This window comes from Schistocerca nitens, chromosome 3 (genome assembly GCF_023898315.1).
Source record: "Schistocerca nitens isolate TAMUIC-IGC-003100 chromosome 3, iqSchNite1.1, whole genome shotgun sequence".
NCBI classification, from domain to species: Eukaryota; Metazoa; Arthropoda; class Insecta; order Orthoptera; family Acrididae; genus Schistocerca; species Schistocerca nitens.
The window spans coordinates 560,731,125-560,749,069 of record NC_064616.1 but is presented as its reverse complement, the minus strand read 5'-3'; the positions used below and the strand labels follow the sequence as shown (position 1 = coordinate 560,749,069).

General features: G+C 38.8%; 1 protein-coding gene across 1 annotated transcript in view; it reads right to left on the bottom strand.

Annotated features, from left to right (window-relative positions):
* Nucleotides 1–14,786, bottom strand: part of LOC126249334 (solute carrier family 35 member E3-like) — a 181,728-nt gene extending 166,942 nt beyond the window's left edge. Inside the window, exons 1-2 of the mRNA XM_049950990.1 lie at nt 14,394–14,786; nt 14,181–14,291 (exon numbers count right to left, since the gene is read on the bottom strand). Of these exons, the coding sequence (XP_049806947.1) occupies nt 14,181–14,291; nt 14,394–14,786 (504 nt within the window). The remainder of the gene's footprint in view (nt 1–14,180; nt 14,292–14,393) is intronic.
* Nucleotides 14,787–17,945: the final 3,159 nt, after the last annotated feature.

The window sequence follows — 17,945 nt, the reverse complement described above, 5'->3', positions numbered from 1 at the left end:
CATTGATTTTACGTTTCATTTCTAAGGTCATTTTCTTTCTCTTATGGTCGCTTTCTTGTGGCTTTATCTTTGGTGTCATTTCTACACAGATTATTAAAATTTTCACACAAAAAAAAAAAAAAAACAGTGTGTGACCACAAGTTCAGAAAAATAAGTGATCACAAGCTGCACTAGATAGTAGAAAGAACGCTAAACCCAGACTACAGTACATACTAAAGACATTGTTCATATGCCACTGCTCAAAATGAAAGATGTTCATATTGTTGAACATTCCCCTGCTGTGCGCAACAGCTGGCGACATAAGACTAGATTGTCGTCTTGCGTTATGCGAAACATCGCTCATTAAGCGAGTCATTTTTTTACAATTTGTTTTGCTTGTTATGGGAATTGCACTTTATGGGAGGTGCTCATTAAGCGAGATTCCACTGTATTGTCATCATTCCATAGTGGATTTTCCATTTTTTGATCCAATAGAAAAATCAGTTTACAACGCTTATTTATAATGATCGCATAACTTCGTGAATTTGTACAGATACGAGTTGTACCTAATACTAACATTATTTATATTATTAGTAACATAAGCAAGTTCTGCTTATTCATCAATGGAGTAGGAGGCATTTGCCACCAATAATTCCTTTAGGATCCTCTTAATCTGATCTTTATTGGGAGTAAAAACTTTTTATGGCTGCTGGAAAGTTATTGAAAATGTGTGTGTCCCTGAATAACAGACAGCATTCTGGATCAAAGCAAGTGACATCACATCTTTGTGAAAATTATTCTTATTTCTAGAATTAATTCGAACTGAGCTGTTGGCTTGGGAAGAGAGAGAGAGAGAGAGAGAGATATATATATATATATATATATTTTTAATAAGAAATTTCATTAAGGAATAAATATATTGGGAATAAGTGTTTAGAATACATAGTTTATTAAACAGGCCTATGCAGGATTTTCTTGAGTTCTCCACAAATAATTCTTATCACACTTTTTTGGATTTGGAAAACTGCAGCTTGGCTTGATATGTTATCTGTATTATATTAACGATAACTCAACAAGAAAATCTGCACACCTTGATAATGTAAATACTAATGCTGAGACAAATCAGTGTGTGAACTAGTCTCTGTTTCAATGCACATTTTTTATCAGATCATACAGGTATTTGGTCAAAATTAAAAAACTAAAAAGCCTCCATCTGACGCCAATAAAATTAAGTACATCAGGATTCTGATTAAGAAAAATATTGATAGCTACGGAACACAGCTGAAGATGACAAAATGGAATAGTGAGAGATAAAAAGTGGGAACTGGTATTTGACAAAGAAGATGTAAGAGACAGATGGAAAGTGTAGTGAACAAGTAATACATGAAACCAATCCAAGTAACCCAAATATGGCTTTACACATAAACCTCTGAACGATAACATAAATAAGCCTCTTGTGACTACATATGTAACACGACAAAAGAATCATACAAAAGATGCAACATAAGCGATATACAGAACAACTGGTATGAGTGGTACAAACTAAAAAACAAGGTGAAAGTGAGTCAACACTGCTCCATGTGTATATAGGTGCAACCCACCAGCAGATGGCGTGGCGGAGACCGTGCCATGTGCACGCTTCCTACAGGCAGCCTCTAGTGGCTGGCCTGTGCTGGTACAGTTGGTGATTGAGTAAGTACATGAGTGCAGTGACAGTACACTTGGCGCACTTACACTTACATGCACTAGTAGCAGGATATAGCACACCTCTCCCTCATGCAAAGAGGGCATACAGCTGAAGGAGGAGATGCTGGCACCCAGACAAGACATATCCATCAGATCTGGAGTGGCAGCAGCCAGTACCGGGAAGGGGGGGGGGGGGCGGCAGGACGATGTGTCAGGTGGGCACTAGAGCATAGGGCCACACCACAGGGGCATGCCCAAGGGCGGTGGGCCCACATGGGACCCGATGACAGTACCGGGAGGAGGGTGCCATCGTCATCTCTGCACCGTCATCGGCGGGCAGATCCCAGTACAGAAAAGATGGGGTTGGACCTACCACCCATGATGGCTGAGGTGATAATGGCACAGGGGCTGCTGGATGTGGACCAACCAAAACAGCAGGCTGCGGCAACGGACCCAAGGCCGGACACATACTAGCACCCTGGGTGCCACACGAGGAGGAGGCAGCAAATGGGATGATGGCATTCCCACAGCAGGCAATGATGGGCTCAAGATGGAGGCTGGCGAGGTCTGCTGTGACGATGGGGCAACAGCCATTAACTGGTAGCTTCCGGTGACCAGCAGGAGTGCAACTGACCAAAATGGTGCACCACCAGCCCGGCGGCCACACAGATGTGACAAAGACGGCATCCCAACAGTGGCCAGCATCCACTTGGTCTGGAGACCAAACTGTCGTGCCCACACCAATGATCTCAGTCTGAAGCAGTTGGGAAAAGTGACCACAGCAGATGCAGCATGGGCCGCAGAAAGTGGAGAAGCACGCGTGGCTGCCGCCGTGAAGCAACTCAGCCAGGCTTAGCTCCCCCATAGACATAAAGTAATAGGTGTTCATAAAATGGAGAAGGGTGTTGTCTGGCAAAGAATCATTTGGGACTTGAATGTCTGCACTAGTTGCTCCACCTTGCTATTTGATTTAGGGTGGAATGACAGAACTGTAGCATGATGAATGCCATGACAGGAACAAAACAACTGAAAGGTGTGAGACATGAACTCGTGGCAATAATTAGAAACTAAGGTACAAGGCAACCGCTTATTTTAAAAAAAAATCTCAAAAGTGTAAAAATTGTGACCTCATCTGACATTGACGCACACTAAATGTAAGGAATCCGGGAAAATACATCCACAAACAAGAGCCAATAGGAATTCAAGAAGGGACACGCAAAGTCTACATGAATGCATTCCCACGGCTGGCGTGTATGGGGAGGACAGAGACGCTCTGTGAGCTGCCTGTTGTCGGGCACACTGTTCACAAGCTGTGACAAAATGGACAATTTCACCATCAATCCCTGGCCAAAGAACATGTCTCCTATCTAACAGTTTGGTGCATGAAAATCCACAATGGCCCAGATGGAGAAGGCATACAACCTTACACCATAACGCATTGGGACTGAATACTCTGACAGAGAGGTCTCCTTTGGACAACAGCAAAACACAGTCAAAAACAGAGGGATGATACCGTAAGGAAAAATAGTTGCACAGGGAGCCCAAAGCCTGAGCTGGTGGTTTATCTGGTAAGCCCTGTTGAGCAAATCAAACGACCTGGTGGAGAACCGGGTTGGCAGCAACGGGAGCTGCCACACACGAGCACACAACTGGGAAACCCTCGACCATGGCTTGCATTTCAGAATCAAGATGGAAGCAAAGCAAGTCTTCACAATCCAATTCGGGATCAGGACCCACAGCAAGGTGGGGCAAGGCAGCCACAATGGCACGTTTGGACATAGGTTGAAAATGGATTTCATAACTGTAGTGGGACGAGAACAGCCCCCAGTGTTGTAAGTGGTGTGCTGTCTTGTCAGGCAATGAAGTGTGACATTACTGCCACATCACCAAGCACTTGTATTTCGTCAGCCATTGCCCGAGAAACTTCAAAAGACTGTGCTACTTGCAAAACTTCTGCCAACAGTGTGTCTTCACAGAGTAAAGCCTTCTGGTACACTTACTTGTCCGGAACTAAACAGTTAATTGTGTCACACACTATAGAGTCCACATAAGAGTCATTACACATACCAGTAACGAGTTGACACTTACGGCTAAGGCCGTGAAGTTCAGCTACCCAGGCCCTGTATGACTGGTTTGGTTTCTTGCAGCATTGGTGGAATTCACTTCATGCCGCTATGGCACACATTCATTTGCAATGGCAGTTGGACAATAAAATGTAACCAAATTTAACTGTCTCGACAGCATTGTGGAGGGAAACAATGAAACAATGATGTCTCAAGGAAATCAAGAAAAGGATGACACTGACCAAGAGTTCCTTCCAAAATAAGAAGAATCTTCTACTGAACAAGCCCATCAGTTTAAAAAAAAAAGAGAGCGAGAGTTATAAAGACCTTTGTCAGGAGTGTCTTGAGATACCGATGCAAAACCTGGATGTTAGCAAAGCAGAAGAAAGCTCACCTTGCAGCTGCAGAAATATGGTTCTGGAGGAGAGTTACAAGAACTAGTGCAAAGACTAAAAAAATGAATGCAATGGTTCTACAGGAAATAGAAGAGAAGAAATAATTACTGAAAGTTACAGGCCAATGCAAAGCAAAAATTATTGAACACTTATTACATGATATTCTTCTACGAAACATTTTTAAGGGCAAGATCATAGGGAAGATGACTGAGAACATCCTATTATAAAATATGATCAGTGAGATGTGACGTTATTCACATGTGGAGATGAAGAGGACCACTGAAGAGAGGAAGTTGTGGCTACACAGACAAAGCTTATCTTTTTGGAGGAGGAGGAGGAGGAAGTTATCCCAAAAAATAATCTGGTGCAAAATTATGGAATAAAAGTAAGCAAAGTACACTATCTTTTTTTATTTTTATATCACTATGACTGACAATATTTGCACTGAAAACACAGATCTGTTTAGGTGTTTCAGTAGTTCTGTGGAATGCTCCCATTTGGATTTATTATCAGGCTATAATCGAAAGAATTTAACACTGCCCACTTATTCCAACTTCTTGTTATCATATTTTAGGCATATACTGGCAGGAAACCACTTGGAAGGTCTAAACTGCATTTGGTGAGTTTTTTTTTTCCTTTCTTTCTTTCTTTTTTTTAAGTTTCGTGACAAAGACTTGGCTAGGAACTATTTCTTAATGTCCTTAAAAACTTCATTAACCAATATTTCTAATGCTACACTTGAAGTACTATTTATTGCAATGTTTGTATCATCTGCAAACATAACAAACATGGCATCTGGTAAGGTTACAGATGAATGGTCATTGATATACACAAGAAAAACTAAGGGCCTTAACATGGAACCTTGTGGGATACCACCCGTAATTAGTTCAAATTTGGCTGATGCCTGATAGCTTAATACATGTTTGTTTCTTACTGACACCCTTTGTTTCCTGTCAGAGACATAGGATTTGTACCATTTTGCAGAATTCCCTGTTACACCATAATATTCTCATTTACTTAAAAGAATATTGCGATTTACACAGTCAAATGCCTTTCACACATCACAAAAATATACCAGCAGCCTGTAATTAATTATTTAACGAATTAAATACATTCTTGCTATATGTAAATAGCATTCTCAACATCAGAACCTGTTAGAAATTCGAACTACGAATAATTACTTATTGTCAGATGATTAAGAATCTGATTGTAAGTCACCCTTTCTAACACTTTTGAGAATGCTGCCAAAAGTGAAACTGGATAGAAATTAAACAGTGTTTCTTTATCTCCTTTGTAAAACAAATATTTAACTTCTGCATATTAAAACTATTCACAGAATGTTCCACTGATAAATGAGTGTTTACACAGATAACTTAATGTGTTACTTAGCTCAGAAGCACACTCATTAATTCACTTAGTTGATATTTTATCATAACCACTAGAATTTTTTGATTCTGAAGATTTTATGGTGGACATTACTTCTGATCGTGTAGTGATGGTCATATTCATATTACTGTAGTTATTTGTAAATATTATTCTGAGATATCCCATGGCAGCATTTACTGAAATGGACAATCTCATATTTTTAGTAACAGTTGTTAAATACTTGTTAAAAAGTTTTGCAACATTGCACACCATTATCAGTGTATCATATACTCATAATGCTATCTGCTTCTCTTCACCTCTGTTTCTGCCAGTCTCCTCCTCCATTATAATAACCCATACTGTTTTTACTTTGCTATCTGACCAACTCTGGCTTAATTTCCATTGGTAATAAACCATCCAAGCGAAGAGGATTTTGTAACAGCTTGGTATTCCGGGTTTCTCATTGGAACAGAACCTGCACAACAACCTATTCCACAGGTCAAGTTAATACTAGAGTTAAATTATTTTGCTTTACGAATCAACTTAACAAAAATAAAGTTTCCTTCATATCAATCCTGTGCCAAGTGGAGAGTTTTTAAAATTGGCCTTGGTAGATTCATATCGAGAAAATGCACAGTAATTTATTTCTGTTAAATCCCTTTAATGAAATGAATTAGGCATTAATGTTCAATGCATTGTGAGGAAAAATTCAATGTATTGTTTAGCAGATTTTGTTTCAGTGCCAGTTGGTTTTCCTTCGTGAACAGTTTTGGGCAAAATGTGGTGCCAAGTTAGTCATAATACACAAAAATATGACAATGTATCTGTATTACATACAATTCATAACCCTTTTTTCAAAGTATGCTTCAAAATACCCAATATCAGTAATGATGTCTGTGTACTGCATGGAACCATCCTGGCATTATGTCTCAATGCAAAAGAATGGCACCCTCCTTTTATCAGAATATAATTATGCTTTCTATAAATTTTGCAGCATTTTCTAGAACCTACTTAGGATCTCCAGCAACCCATATTATAGACCAGTATTTACACCATGCATTTCATTAGACAATAACAGTTAGAGAGTTTAAACCTGGTCCTCTCAAATATGAGTCCAGTGTCTTCACCACTGCACCACATGCATTCACAAGGTAATATTTGCATAAATTGAGAGCTGTTTTATCATTTGCCTTTGGCCAAACATAATAAAAAGCAGCATGGCTCAGGAGACACCAATGGGTGGCTTTGATGTATACAGTGATAGGAAAAACAACATTTTTAAGTTATCTGGAGCAAACTGTGCAAAGAACACTGAACAATAGTGACAAACTGAATGAGACAGTGGAGTTGTTAAGACAAGGACTTCATATTTGGGAGGATGGAATTTGCTCTGTCCTGTCATAAGCTTAAGAACAAAAACAAGGTGTTGCTATTATCTGATAGTCATGTGCAAGGATGTGCATTGCTGTTAAATGATGCACAAATCAGCAGTAGTGAAACCAAATGCATGGTTTGAGAATGTTGTCAATGCATGGTTTGAGAATGTTGTCAAGAAAGCAGTTGAACTCTCCAGGGACTTCACATTGAATGACATAGTGTCAGTTACTGCAGGTTTTAAGGACAGTGACACAAGCAAAACAGATTTCAATATGAGTGTTCAGGATTAATTTCAAGAATCTCATACAGACATCACACACCAGAAACCAACTACTTGATACACAATTGTATTATAATGAATCCAGCACACTGTCATTCAGAGGAACCACCTCTTTACAAAGAGAAGACGAAAGATAAGACTACACTAAATGTGGAGTACAACACAAGAGGAAAACAAAATATGCAGAAGTATTTCTTATAGGTGCATATGGAAGAGATCAACATTGCTAAAGGTAGCTATCTCCTCAGTAAATTGCATACAAATAATAAAATCAGCTTTGGGCCCAGTTGTTCAGATAATAAAGAGAAGTGAAACTGTTAACCAGTCCATTTATCCTCAGTAAAGAAGAAAGATGTCAAAAACTGTCAGCACAACACCTATCCACATTAATGGCAAGTTCACATCGCCAGCCCATGTCGATCTGTTAAAAGCAAGTGTCCAGTCACTGCATAACAACTGTCAGACAGCAAAGACACTACAAGTAAGTGATCAGTCAGTGTGTGAAAACAATCAAGCAGTAAAAGCAAAAAAAGTACCCAGTACATGTGTGAAGGGAAACAATCTGATGTACACGTGTCTTCTAGAACAAGAAAGGTACAAGATAGGAGCAGTGATTTTTAATGGTTCGCAACGGGAATCACTTCATTACCATTTGGATCCAGTGCAATCAAGAAGCTAGCCACATATGTAAGTACACAATCTGCAAGTGACAGAAGAATGTACAAGCAAATGAGCAAACTGATGTGCTGCTACAGAAGAATCCAGAACTACCCTTTAGTGAGGATGACTCATTATTATTATTATTTGTATATATAAATGTGAGGTATTTAAAAAATAAAATTGATGACCTCATTATCCTGTTAGTAGTGAACACTGTCTAAGCGAAGATCAACTAAGTCATACGTACCACCAGGTTTCCACTTAGTAACAGGTTACTTAGACGAACACAAAATTATAGTGAGGGGGGCCTTGATATATGTTAATAGTGACACATACTTGCATTGTGGTACCCTTGTGTTAATGAGTACTGCACAGAAAATACTCTGGAAACAACAGCAATGCCCTTAATGTAGAATTGTATAGAAAACACACTGGAAACAGCAGCAATGTTGCTGTCCATGTTAAAATTTAGAACTGTGTCTGAAAACTGCACAATGGTATAGAAATATCTTTGCAGGCCTTGCAGAAAATCATTGTACACTTTAAGAAATGGCCTAAACATAGGATTTAAATTTTCAGTGACATAAATATAGCCACAATGCTAAGGACACCTAAACAAGTTAATGTGTTATACATATAAAGCAGAGCATACGTGTATATGTCTGGGATTTCCTCCCCAACCCTTGGATCGCTTTCAACCAACTTTGGCACAGAAACAGCATGCATCACAAGTATCAATACTGTGCGGTTTATAACCCCTAGCTCCAATAGGAGTTGAGATACAGGTAAAACGTGTTTTTCCCATCCCCTGATGTATAGGTTGCCCTACATGACAGGCACATTATGTGGGAACAGTGTTGTCCTACTAAATCAATCTGCTTTGCAGGGACACCTACATGTCTGGGGCACACAATGTGTTTCTGGGCTCTGTCATGTACACTGCCCTGAATGACAGGTGGATTGTGTTGCAGCAGTAGTATCAGCCTGCTTTATCAATGTGCTTTGCATGGCAGTCTCTACATCAGGGGCATATAAATGATTTTCAAGTGCCTGATATGTAGACTGCCCTGCATGACATACATCTCGTGGGAGTAGTATCAGTGTGCTTTGGTGAACTGTGTTGTGGGGGCTACACGTGCTGATGTGCGTGGCTGTGGACAGGTTGAGATGGATAGAGGGATGGGATGGACAGAGTGAGGAGGAAACAGGAAATGGACAGAGGGGGGGGAGGAGCAGATGAAGAGAAAGTGGAGAGGAGGGGATAGATAGAGGTGGGAACATAAGGTGGACAGACAGGATGGAAGATGTGGACACAGAGAGGAGGAGGAGGAGGAGGAGGAGGAGGAGGAGCAGAGATGTGTTCAATATATGTGTCAAACACATACGTAGACAAAAAAACAGAGAAAAGGCTTGCCTACTCAATATTTTTATAAGGTCACATGACCTGTACTGTATTAATGATAACAAGACAATCTGCATGCCTTGATATTGTAATTACTAATGTTTAGACAAATCAGTATGAACTAGGATTGTTCAATATAAAATTTTATCATGCCATAAATGTATTTGGTTAAAATTAAAGACTAGAAAGCCTGTATCTGACTCCAATTAAATTAAGGTCACTCAGCTTTTGAATGGGGAGAACATTGATAACTACAGAACACAGCTAAAGATGATAAACTGGAATGGCATTCTGCTTGAAAGTATTCATATTGAGAATGCATTTACATTAGCCACCAGTGCACTGTCAGATACATTTAAAACTTATTGCCTTGATGTAGTGAGAAAAATTAAGGGATCTGCTTGGATAATAAATGAAAGAACCATGATGCAGAAATAGCAAACTACACAAGGTTAAAGAAAAAATATACGGCATAAATCAGATTAACCAAGTTCAAAGCAAATGATGATCATATTAATAAGTCCCACAATAAATGTAAAGCAGCATGTGCTGCTCTCAATACTCATTTGGGCAGCAGTAAAGGTATTAGCAAAATAATTCCTGTGATGTAGGTATGACACCAGATGATTTGAAATCATTATTCATTAATGCCTGCAATATAAATGACATTGCTGCAACTAAACACAGCCATAAATAATAGGCCATGCTCAAAAGTAATAGGAAATCTTCTGCAACCATGATTGTTTTTATTTTTATATTATTTTATTTCACAATGACTGGCTTCGGCAGAATCTTTTTGTCATCATTGGATCTATCTTGCTGTCATCATCGGATCTACTGTGTATCAAAAATAAACCCATTACAAAGCGAATTTATCACTGTGCACAGACCCGTATATCAGAGACAAGAAGTACGTAAGCATTAGTTTACTTACTTTTAGAAATTCTCGCTAACATGAATACACACCACCAATACAATAAGAACACTTTCCAGTCACAGGAAACACCACTAGTTTGGCTTGTCCAACACACAAAAAAGTACATGTAAAATATCCATTGCACCAACTGTATGCTCACAAGAGGAGGTGGACAAATAGGAAATGCAGTCATGGCCCAAGCATGTCACAGAAAAAACTTAGCAGGCAAGCAGCCTGCAGTAAAGCGATCCATTACATGTACGGTCAACAGGTGGCACGTGTGTGCACATATCAATACTTGACACTCTTACAGAAATACACAGAAGAATCATTAACTGACTTCTTACAAAAACTACACTGGAGAATCATTATACCTTAGGATCCAAAATATCATTTGATGCACTGAGTATTTGACATCCATATAGATGCTAACTTAAGGACAATACTGCTACCTCTATTGTGAATAGGCAGAATACACATTGAGAATACACATTGTATACCATGATTCGTACACCACAACATGGATGACATGAACAAAGTACAACCTCACAGACCAGACATCCACATTTACAACAAGATCCTTAATTACAGATGAAACAACCAGTTCACCAGAGAATAGTCTGGGTCATAACACCCATCACGCTGGGTATGTAAGTACATGCCCATGCATATCACGTTCATTAAAATTTACAATCACAATAAATTACAAGAACATTTTTGGTACAATTATAAAAGTTTTTTTTTTTTTTTTTTTTGGTAAGAACATCAATTCTATAGAGTATTTCTGTAAGAATATCAAGTATCGATATGCGCACACATACGCCACCTGTCTACCAAACGTGCAACAGCTGGCTCTGCCGCAGGCTGCTTGCTTACGGAGTTTTTCCTGTGATGTGCTTGAGCTATAACTGAACTTTCTGTTTCTCCTGGGCACAAAGTTGGTGCAATAGATATTCTATTGTCTTTTTTTATATGTTTAACAAGCCAGCATGGTGTTGTTTCCTATAAGAGCAAAGTGTTCCCATTGTATTGGTGGCACATATACAACTTAATAAGAATTTCTGTAGGTATGTAAACTAATGTCTATATACTGCTTATCAAGATAATGTAATGGCTTTACTTTTGATACACTGTCAATTCAATGATTACAGAAAGATTCTGTCACAATTGGTCACTGTGAAATAAAATAAAAATACCAAGCAATGTTAGCTGCAGAAGATTTCCTATTTACCAATGACAGGTTGTCCCCTATGAAGATGTGCAACCTATACTGAACAATAATGACTTCAAATTTTTTTTATATTTTGTTCTCGATATTGGATGTGGTATTACATGTCATGCACATTACTAGGTCAATTTTCCCCACTTCACTGATGCAAGCTGCAACCCTCAGCCGCTAGTGAACTTTGAATTACAGCGTGTAACAAGGCAGTGTGTAACGTAACAGTGTCAGTGCACGAGAAACAGCATGCTGTAATTGAGTTTTGCATTTGAAGTGTTTATCCACATATGGAACGCCATCTCCCTTAGCATGAAAATGCCAGACCACACATGAGCACTGCGACACCTGTAAGAACCTGACGCCTTGGGTTCACTATCGTCGATCATCCTCCACACAATCCCGACTTGGTCCCATCCAATTTTCACCTGTTTTGAAAACTTAAAGAGCTTTGAGGACTTCACTTTGATAGTGATGAAACAGTGCATGGAGAGGTGGTGGTGCTACATCAATAGTCACACATCCCGTTCTGACAGCATCAACAAACTAGTCTCTCACTGGGAGAAATGTGTTCTTTGTCAGGATCTCTATGTTGAGAAATAAATATGTAGTCATGAAGAATAAAGATGAAGAATGTTAATAACATTTATTTTATTTCAAAAGCTTTGAGACTTTTCACATAAAAAATTGCAGTCTTGTTTTCAGCATGCCCTTGTATGACATCACCTACAGCTCAAATCATGGAAAACCGTTCCCACAAAATTTTGAAGATGTAGTTACTGTCTTTATGCAGAAGGTAGCAATATTACAACTGCAACAGCAGAACTAACTCACTCAAAAACAGAGGACATTTATGATCTCTCCAATTCTGTGATCAAAACAATTGTGAATATGTAATAGAACATCCATTATGTTCTCTTACAAATCAGATGATTGTTAGTGGCTTTTTCTCTTCATCCTTAAAACTGACAAGTTGTTACCCCTGTGCACAAAAAAGGGACATATCTTGCTCTAATTATTACCACCCTATCCCTCTTGCACCCATCCTTTTGAAAGTAATGGACTATTGCATAAAGCTGCAAATCAGTCAATATCTGTCTGGAAATAACATTCTTAGTGACTTACTGAATGGCTACAGGTCCAGCTTGTCAACAGTAAAGGCAGTTGAATATATTATTTCGTTTATACTTGTATCATCTGAATCGAGATTATCTATTAAAGCTATGGATGTCAATCAAAGTAAGGCATTTGACTCTGTCAACCATAGAATTCTGCTAGAGAAACTCAACTGCTATAGTTTTAGAGACTCAGAAATATATTTGGTCAGATCCAATGTAAGTAATAGAAAACATATTGTACAGTTGAACAATATGAGATCAAATGCCTTGGATAACAAATAGGGTGTGCCACAGGGTCTGTGTTTGGACTTTAACTCTTCATAAGATATGTAAATGACTTGGCCAGTAATATGTTGTGTAAGTCTCCACTCTATGCAGACAAAACCACTTTTGTTACAACTGGGAGAGATTTAGGAGCATTCAAGCAGGATAGTAGAGATGATCTCAGAGCAGCCAGTATGTACTTCCAAATCAATGAACTACGTATTAATCACAAAAAATACTGTAAACTTCAGCTTATGTACTAAAGATGATGGCAATGACTTTGCTTCAGCTAAACTTTTTGGATTCATCTCAACTCAGAATTGACGAGGAAGGGCTATACTGATTATATCTGTACTAAATTATCATTTGATACACATTTGTTAGGCAAGCTGAGGTCTTGTGTTATTGACAAACTATTGCTCAACACACACTATGCATTTTTCCTCTTCCACTTGGCACATGCTATTTTGTTACAGGGGAATTACCCTGGAGCTAAAACAAGTTTTCATTTGCCACAAGAAGACAATCACATGCATCTGTGAGTCAGAAAAAATTACGTTTTATAGAACCCATTTCAAAATGTTCCTGTGTGTACTAACTTGTCTAAGACAGAACAAAGAAAAGCAACAAAGTCACAAACTACAACAATCTGGACGTCAATTTAACACACACTCAAGATAGTTACAATTACATGGGGTAAACCAGTTAATATGTTGCTGATACAAGCACACAACACTACACAGAAATGGCTTGGAGAAAAAAGCATTTTATAGAGTAGAACAGCTCGAAATGTGTCCTAAAATGATCTTAAACACTAGAAGAGTTTCATTTAGATTAAACTTACATATCCTATGCGAATATGTTGAATATATCATCTTCAGTATGATGGGCAATTTTAAATCTTTTAGCCAGTAATGATCTGAAAACATATCTAACAGCGAGTATGTCACTTACTTAATTCTGTCTGCAAGTGCGTTATGCACACAAAATACGGCATCGATTGCATTTTAATGCTTAAGGATGGGCAGTAAATAAAATCCTGATTTAGGTTTTCCACAGTTTTCTCAAATAATTTTAAGCAAATGCTGGGATTGTTCCTTCTTCAGGGTCTGCCGACAAATACCTTTACTACAGTAAGATGATATCTGGATGAATAAATATGTAAAATATTCAATTCGTTTCGTATTAGATTGCTGTCGTCATCTGTCAATGGTGGAAATTGTCATAACATGAACTGAAACCTTTCTCTGGTACGATGAGTCTTTCTCACGCCGCACAAAAATTTTACAAATAGTCGAATCGCTTTGATTAGGTTGGCGCAAAGTACAGCCGTATTAACATGCACACTGAAGCATGCCAGCCATTTAGTGTGAAAGCAAAACAAGCACAATAGCCATAACTGGGCCAATAGCTGGTTTTCCAAGTGATAATGCCAGATTTGAGTGAACATATTTACCACTTGATAAAATGACGTTACAACCACAGCCACAGAAGCGTACACCGTCCCTAAGAAACTGAACTGCAGATCATAATAAAAATTCAGGAAAACACCGACTGTTATTGGAATCTGAAAAGCGAGGTTAATAGCTGTAGTAAAAAACAAAAAAAACAGAACAAACACGTGCAAATGGGTTCTTATGAATTACCTATCTATCCCTCCTATACTTACCAGCGTCAACTTCACGCGCACAGAAAACTTTTTCCCATATAACATCATTTGCAAGATAATGATGAAAGGCGTCGTCAATGATTTAGCGATTTGAAAAGTACCTACAGTGTTATGCTGCAAGCTAAGATTCGTAAAAACCACAAACCCGCAAAATGTTATAGCTACCGAAATAATGTCCTTAACCTGCAGAGACTTTTTTACGAAAACACTGCATCTTCTACATACTTCCAAGCCGATGTAAGTAACAACGAAATGCAGAAAAGTTAAAGTGATATTAGGGAAACCTACGTGGACATATACCCACTTATTTAAGAGTACAATACATATAGAACAACATATGTTAAAAAATAGGAAAAACGAGGTAACTGTTTCTTTGTTCATTCTTTTTCTCATTTTGAAGTTTGAAACTTCCGACACTTCAACCACATCCGCTGAACGGGATAACAAATGAAATGTCAGGATTTACTACCAACATACCAAACCACCATTGCATATACGATTCCTACTACCGCAATGCACAACATCCCAAATTTGATTACAATGCACCTTTCTTCTCTTTGTTTATTAAATTTACTGTTGGTTTCACATCTTTAAGCGGTAATCACCTGCTAGGTTATCAATTTCTTTAATATTCAATTCTTCTTCAGTCCGAAGACTTCGTGCAGCTCCCCACGCGACTCTTCCTGTGCAAGATTATTCATCTCCGAGTAACTACTACAACCTTCGTCATCCATTTGAATCTGCCTACTGCATTCCTTCCTCTACAGTTTTTACCGCCCACACTCCCCTATACTATCAAATTCACTATTTCTTGAGGTCTCAGGATGTATCCTGTCAACTGATACCATCTGTTACTCTAGCTGTGACATAATTTTCTGTTCTCCTCAGGTCGTCTTAGGATCTCTCCTGTAGTTATCCAGTCAATCCATTTAAACTCCAGCATTCGTCTGTTGCACCACATTTTATGAATTACTATCTTCTCGTCTGCGCTCTTTATCAACCACATATCACTTACACACAAACCTTACACCAAATACTTCCAGAAAAGGCTTCTGACACTTGTGTTTATATTCGTTGTCAGCAACTTTCTTTTTACATGGAAATAATCAGCAACCAGTTGCTTAAAGGAAATTTAATTTCTTAATCGGTTTCAGGCACTTAGTGCCCTCCTTCTGAAGTTTATAACTATCGGATTATTTGCCACTTAACACCAGTAAGACACCCCCCCCCCCCCATTGAACCATGGACCTTGCTGTTGTTGGGGAGGCTTGTGTGCCTCAGCGATACAGATAGCCGTACTGTAGGTGCAACCACAATGGACGGGCATCTGTTGAGAGGCCAGACAAACGTTTGGTTCCTGAAGAGGGGCAGCAGCCTTTTCAGTAGTTGCAGGGGCAACAGTCTGGATGATTGACTCATCTGGCCTTGTAACACTAACCAAAACGGCCTTGCTGTGCTGGTACTGCAAATGGCTGAAAGCAAGGGGAAACTACAGCCGTAATTTTTCCCGAGGGCATGCAGCTTTACTGTATGTAGATGATGGCGTCCTTTTGGGTAAAATATTCTGGAGGTAAAATAGTCCCCCATTCGGATCTCTGGGTGGGAACTACTCAAGAGGATGTCGTTATCAGGAGAAAGAAAACTGGTGTTCTACGGATCGGAGCTTGGAATGTCAGATCCCTTAATCTGGCAGGTAGGTTAGAAAATTTAAAAAGGGAAATGGATAGGTTAATGTTAGATATAGTGGGAATTAGTGAAGTTCGGTGGCAGCAGGAACAAGACTTTTGGTCAGGCGAATACAGGGTTATAAATACAAAATAAACTAGAGGTAATGCAGGAGTAGGTTTAATAATGAATAAAAAAAAATAGGAGTGCGGGTAAGCTACTACAAACAGCATAGTGAACTCATTATTGTGGCCAAGATAGACACAAAGCCCACGCCTACTACAATAGGACTAGTTTATATGCCAACTAGCTCTGCAGATGACGAAGAAATTGAAGAAATGTATGACGAAATAAAAGAAATTATTCAGATAGTGAATTGGAGACGAAAATTTAATAGTCATGGATGACTGGAATTCAGTAATAGGAAAAGGGAGAGAAGGAAACGTAGTAGGTGAATATGGATTGCGGGGGGGGGGGGGGATGAAAGAGGAAGCCGCCTGGTAGAATTTTGCACAGAGCACAACTTAATCATAGCTAACACTTGGTTCATCAATCATAAAAGAATGTTGTATACATGGAAGAAGCCTGGAGATACTGACAGGTTTCAGATAGATTATATAACGGTAAGACAGATTTAGGAACCAGGTTTTAAATTGTAAGACATTTCCAGGGCCAGATGTGGACTCTGATCACAATCTATTGGTTATGAACTGTAGATTAAAACTGAAGAAACTGCTAAAAAGGTGGGAATTTAAGGAGATGGTGTAACAACACCAACGCTATACTATTGTACATATAATAATTTTTTCTTCTGATTTTCGATAAATTAGTGTAATCGATGTTCTGATTTCATTTCTTTTTCTTTTCATGTCATTATGTTAAAGAAACTGTAAATAATTTTCGATGTGAATATTAATGGTTATGTCAAATGTCAAACAATATTGTAACGGAATTGAAATGTAAGAAACGTTGAATCTGTTGTAAGATGTTAAAGTTGTAATTGTGCGTCTGGTCCATACGTAGGCAATGTATTGGGATATGTAGAATGCAAAACCTCTGGTGAATACCCTGTCTGTAGGGGAGCGGTAAAAGGTGGATGGCAGGCGAGCGCGGGAAAATGCACACGGGCGCTGTACGGCATAACGGGCTCAGCAGTAGTAGTCGGAGTTGGGCATTGATCTGAGCAACACGTTCTGGATCGAGGAGGCTCTCCTGCAAGACGAGGTTTCATTGAGCCTCGGATGTGTCGTTTCCGACGCCTATACAGCATGGCAATATTCCATAGGCACTAAATGGAAAAGTATTGCGACGCTAAGAAGAAGCAAAGTGCCGATACATATAGAACCATTGCTGTGATTGTACATGTGCTCTGTGCCTCGCCGCCTGCCGACCGCCGCATCGATACGAACAGGTTGAAACTTTTAGTACTGTATTCGTGTGGACCAGTGTTACTTTTGTTCCATACTGTTCAATAACAACTTAAATTTTCCCAGAACTCTCCTATCAGTTAATTATCCTCACAACTAACCTAGACAGGGTCCTTTCCACATGTTGTGCAATCCGAGTGTCCCGAAATGAAGATTTAAAGTTTATGTTAATAATAATTACCTGCAGACCTATCCATGTTAGAATGATGTTTAAAGAACTTTGTTGTTAATGAATATATAGGTAAACAACAAAGGTCTGACAAAGTTGGAAGATAATGTTGAATTTGGTTTAATAATGAAGTTTAATTAATTTGAGACAAAAATAATGGTAGTTAAATGAGCAGGAAATAAGACAAAAAGAGTAGTAACTCATATATTGGAAATCTTGAGTGCTTAATGATATCAATAATCAAAATTTTCAATACAGTGATCATAACAGTTTCAGGGTCCCCACCCTTCT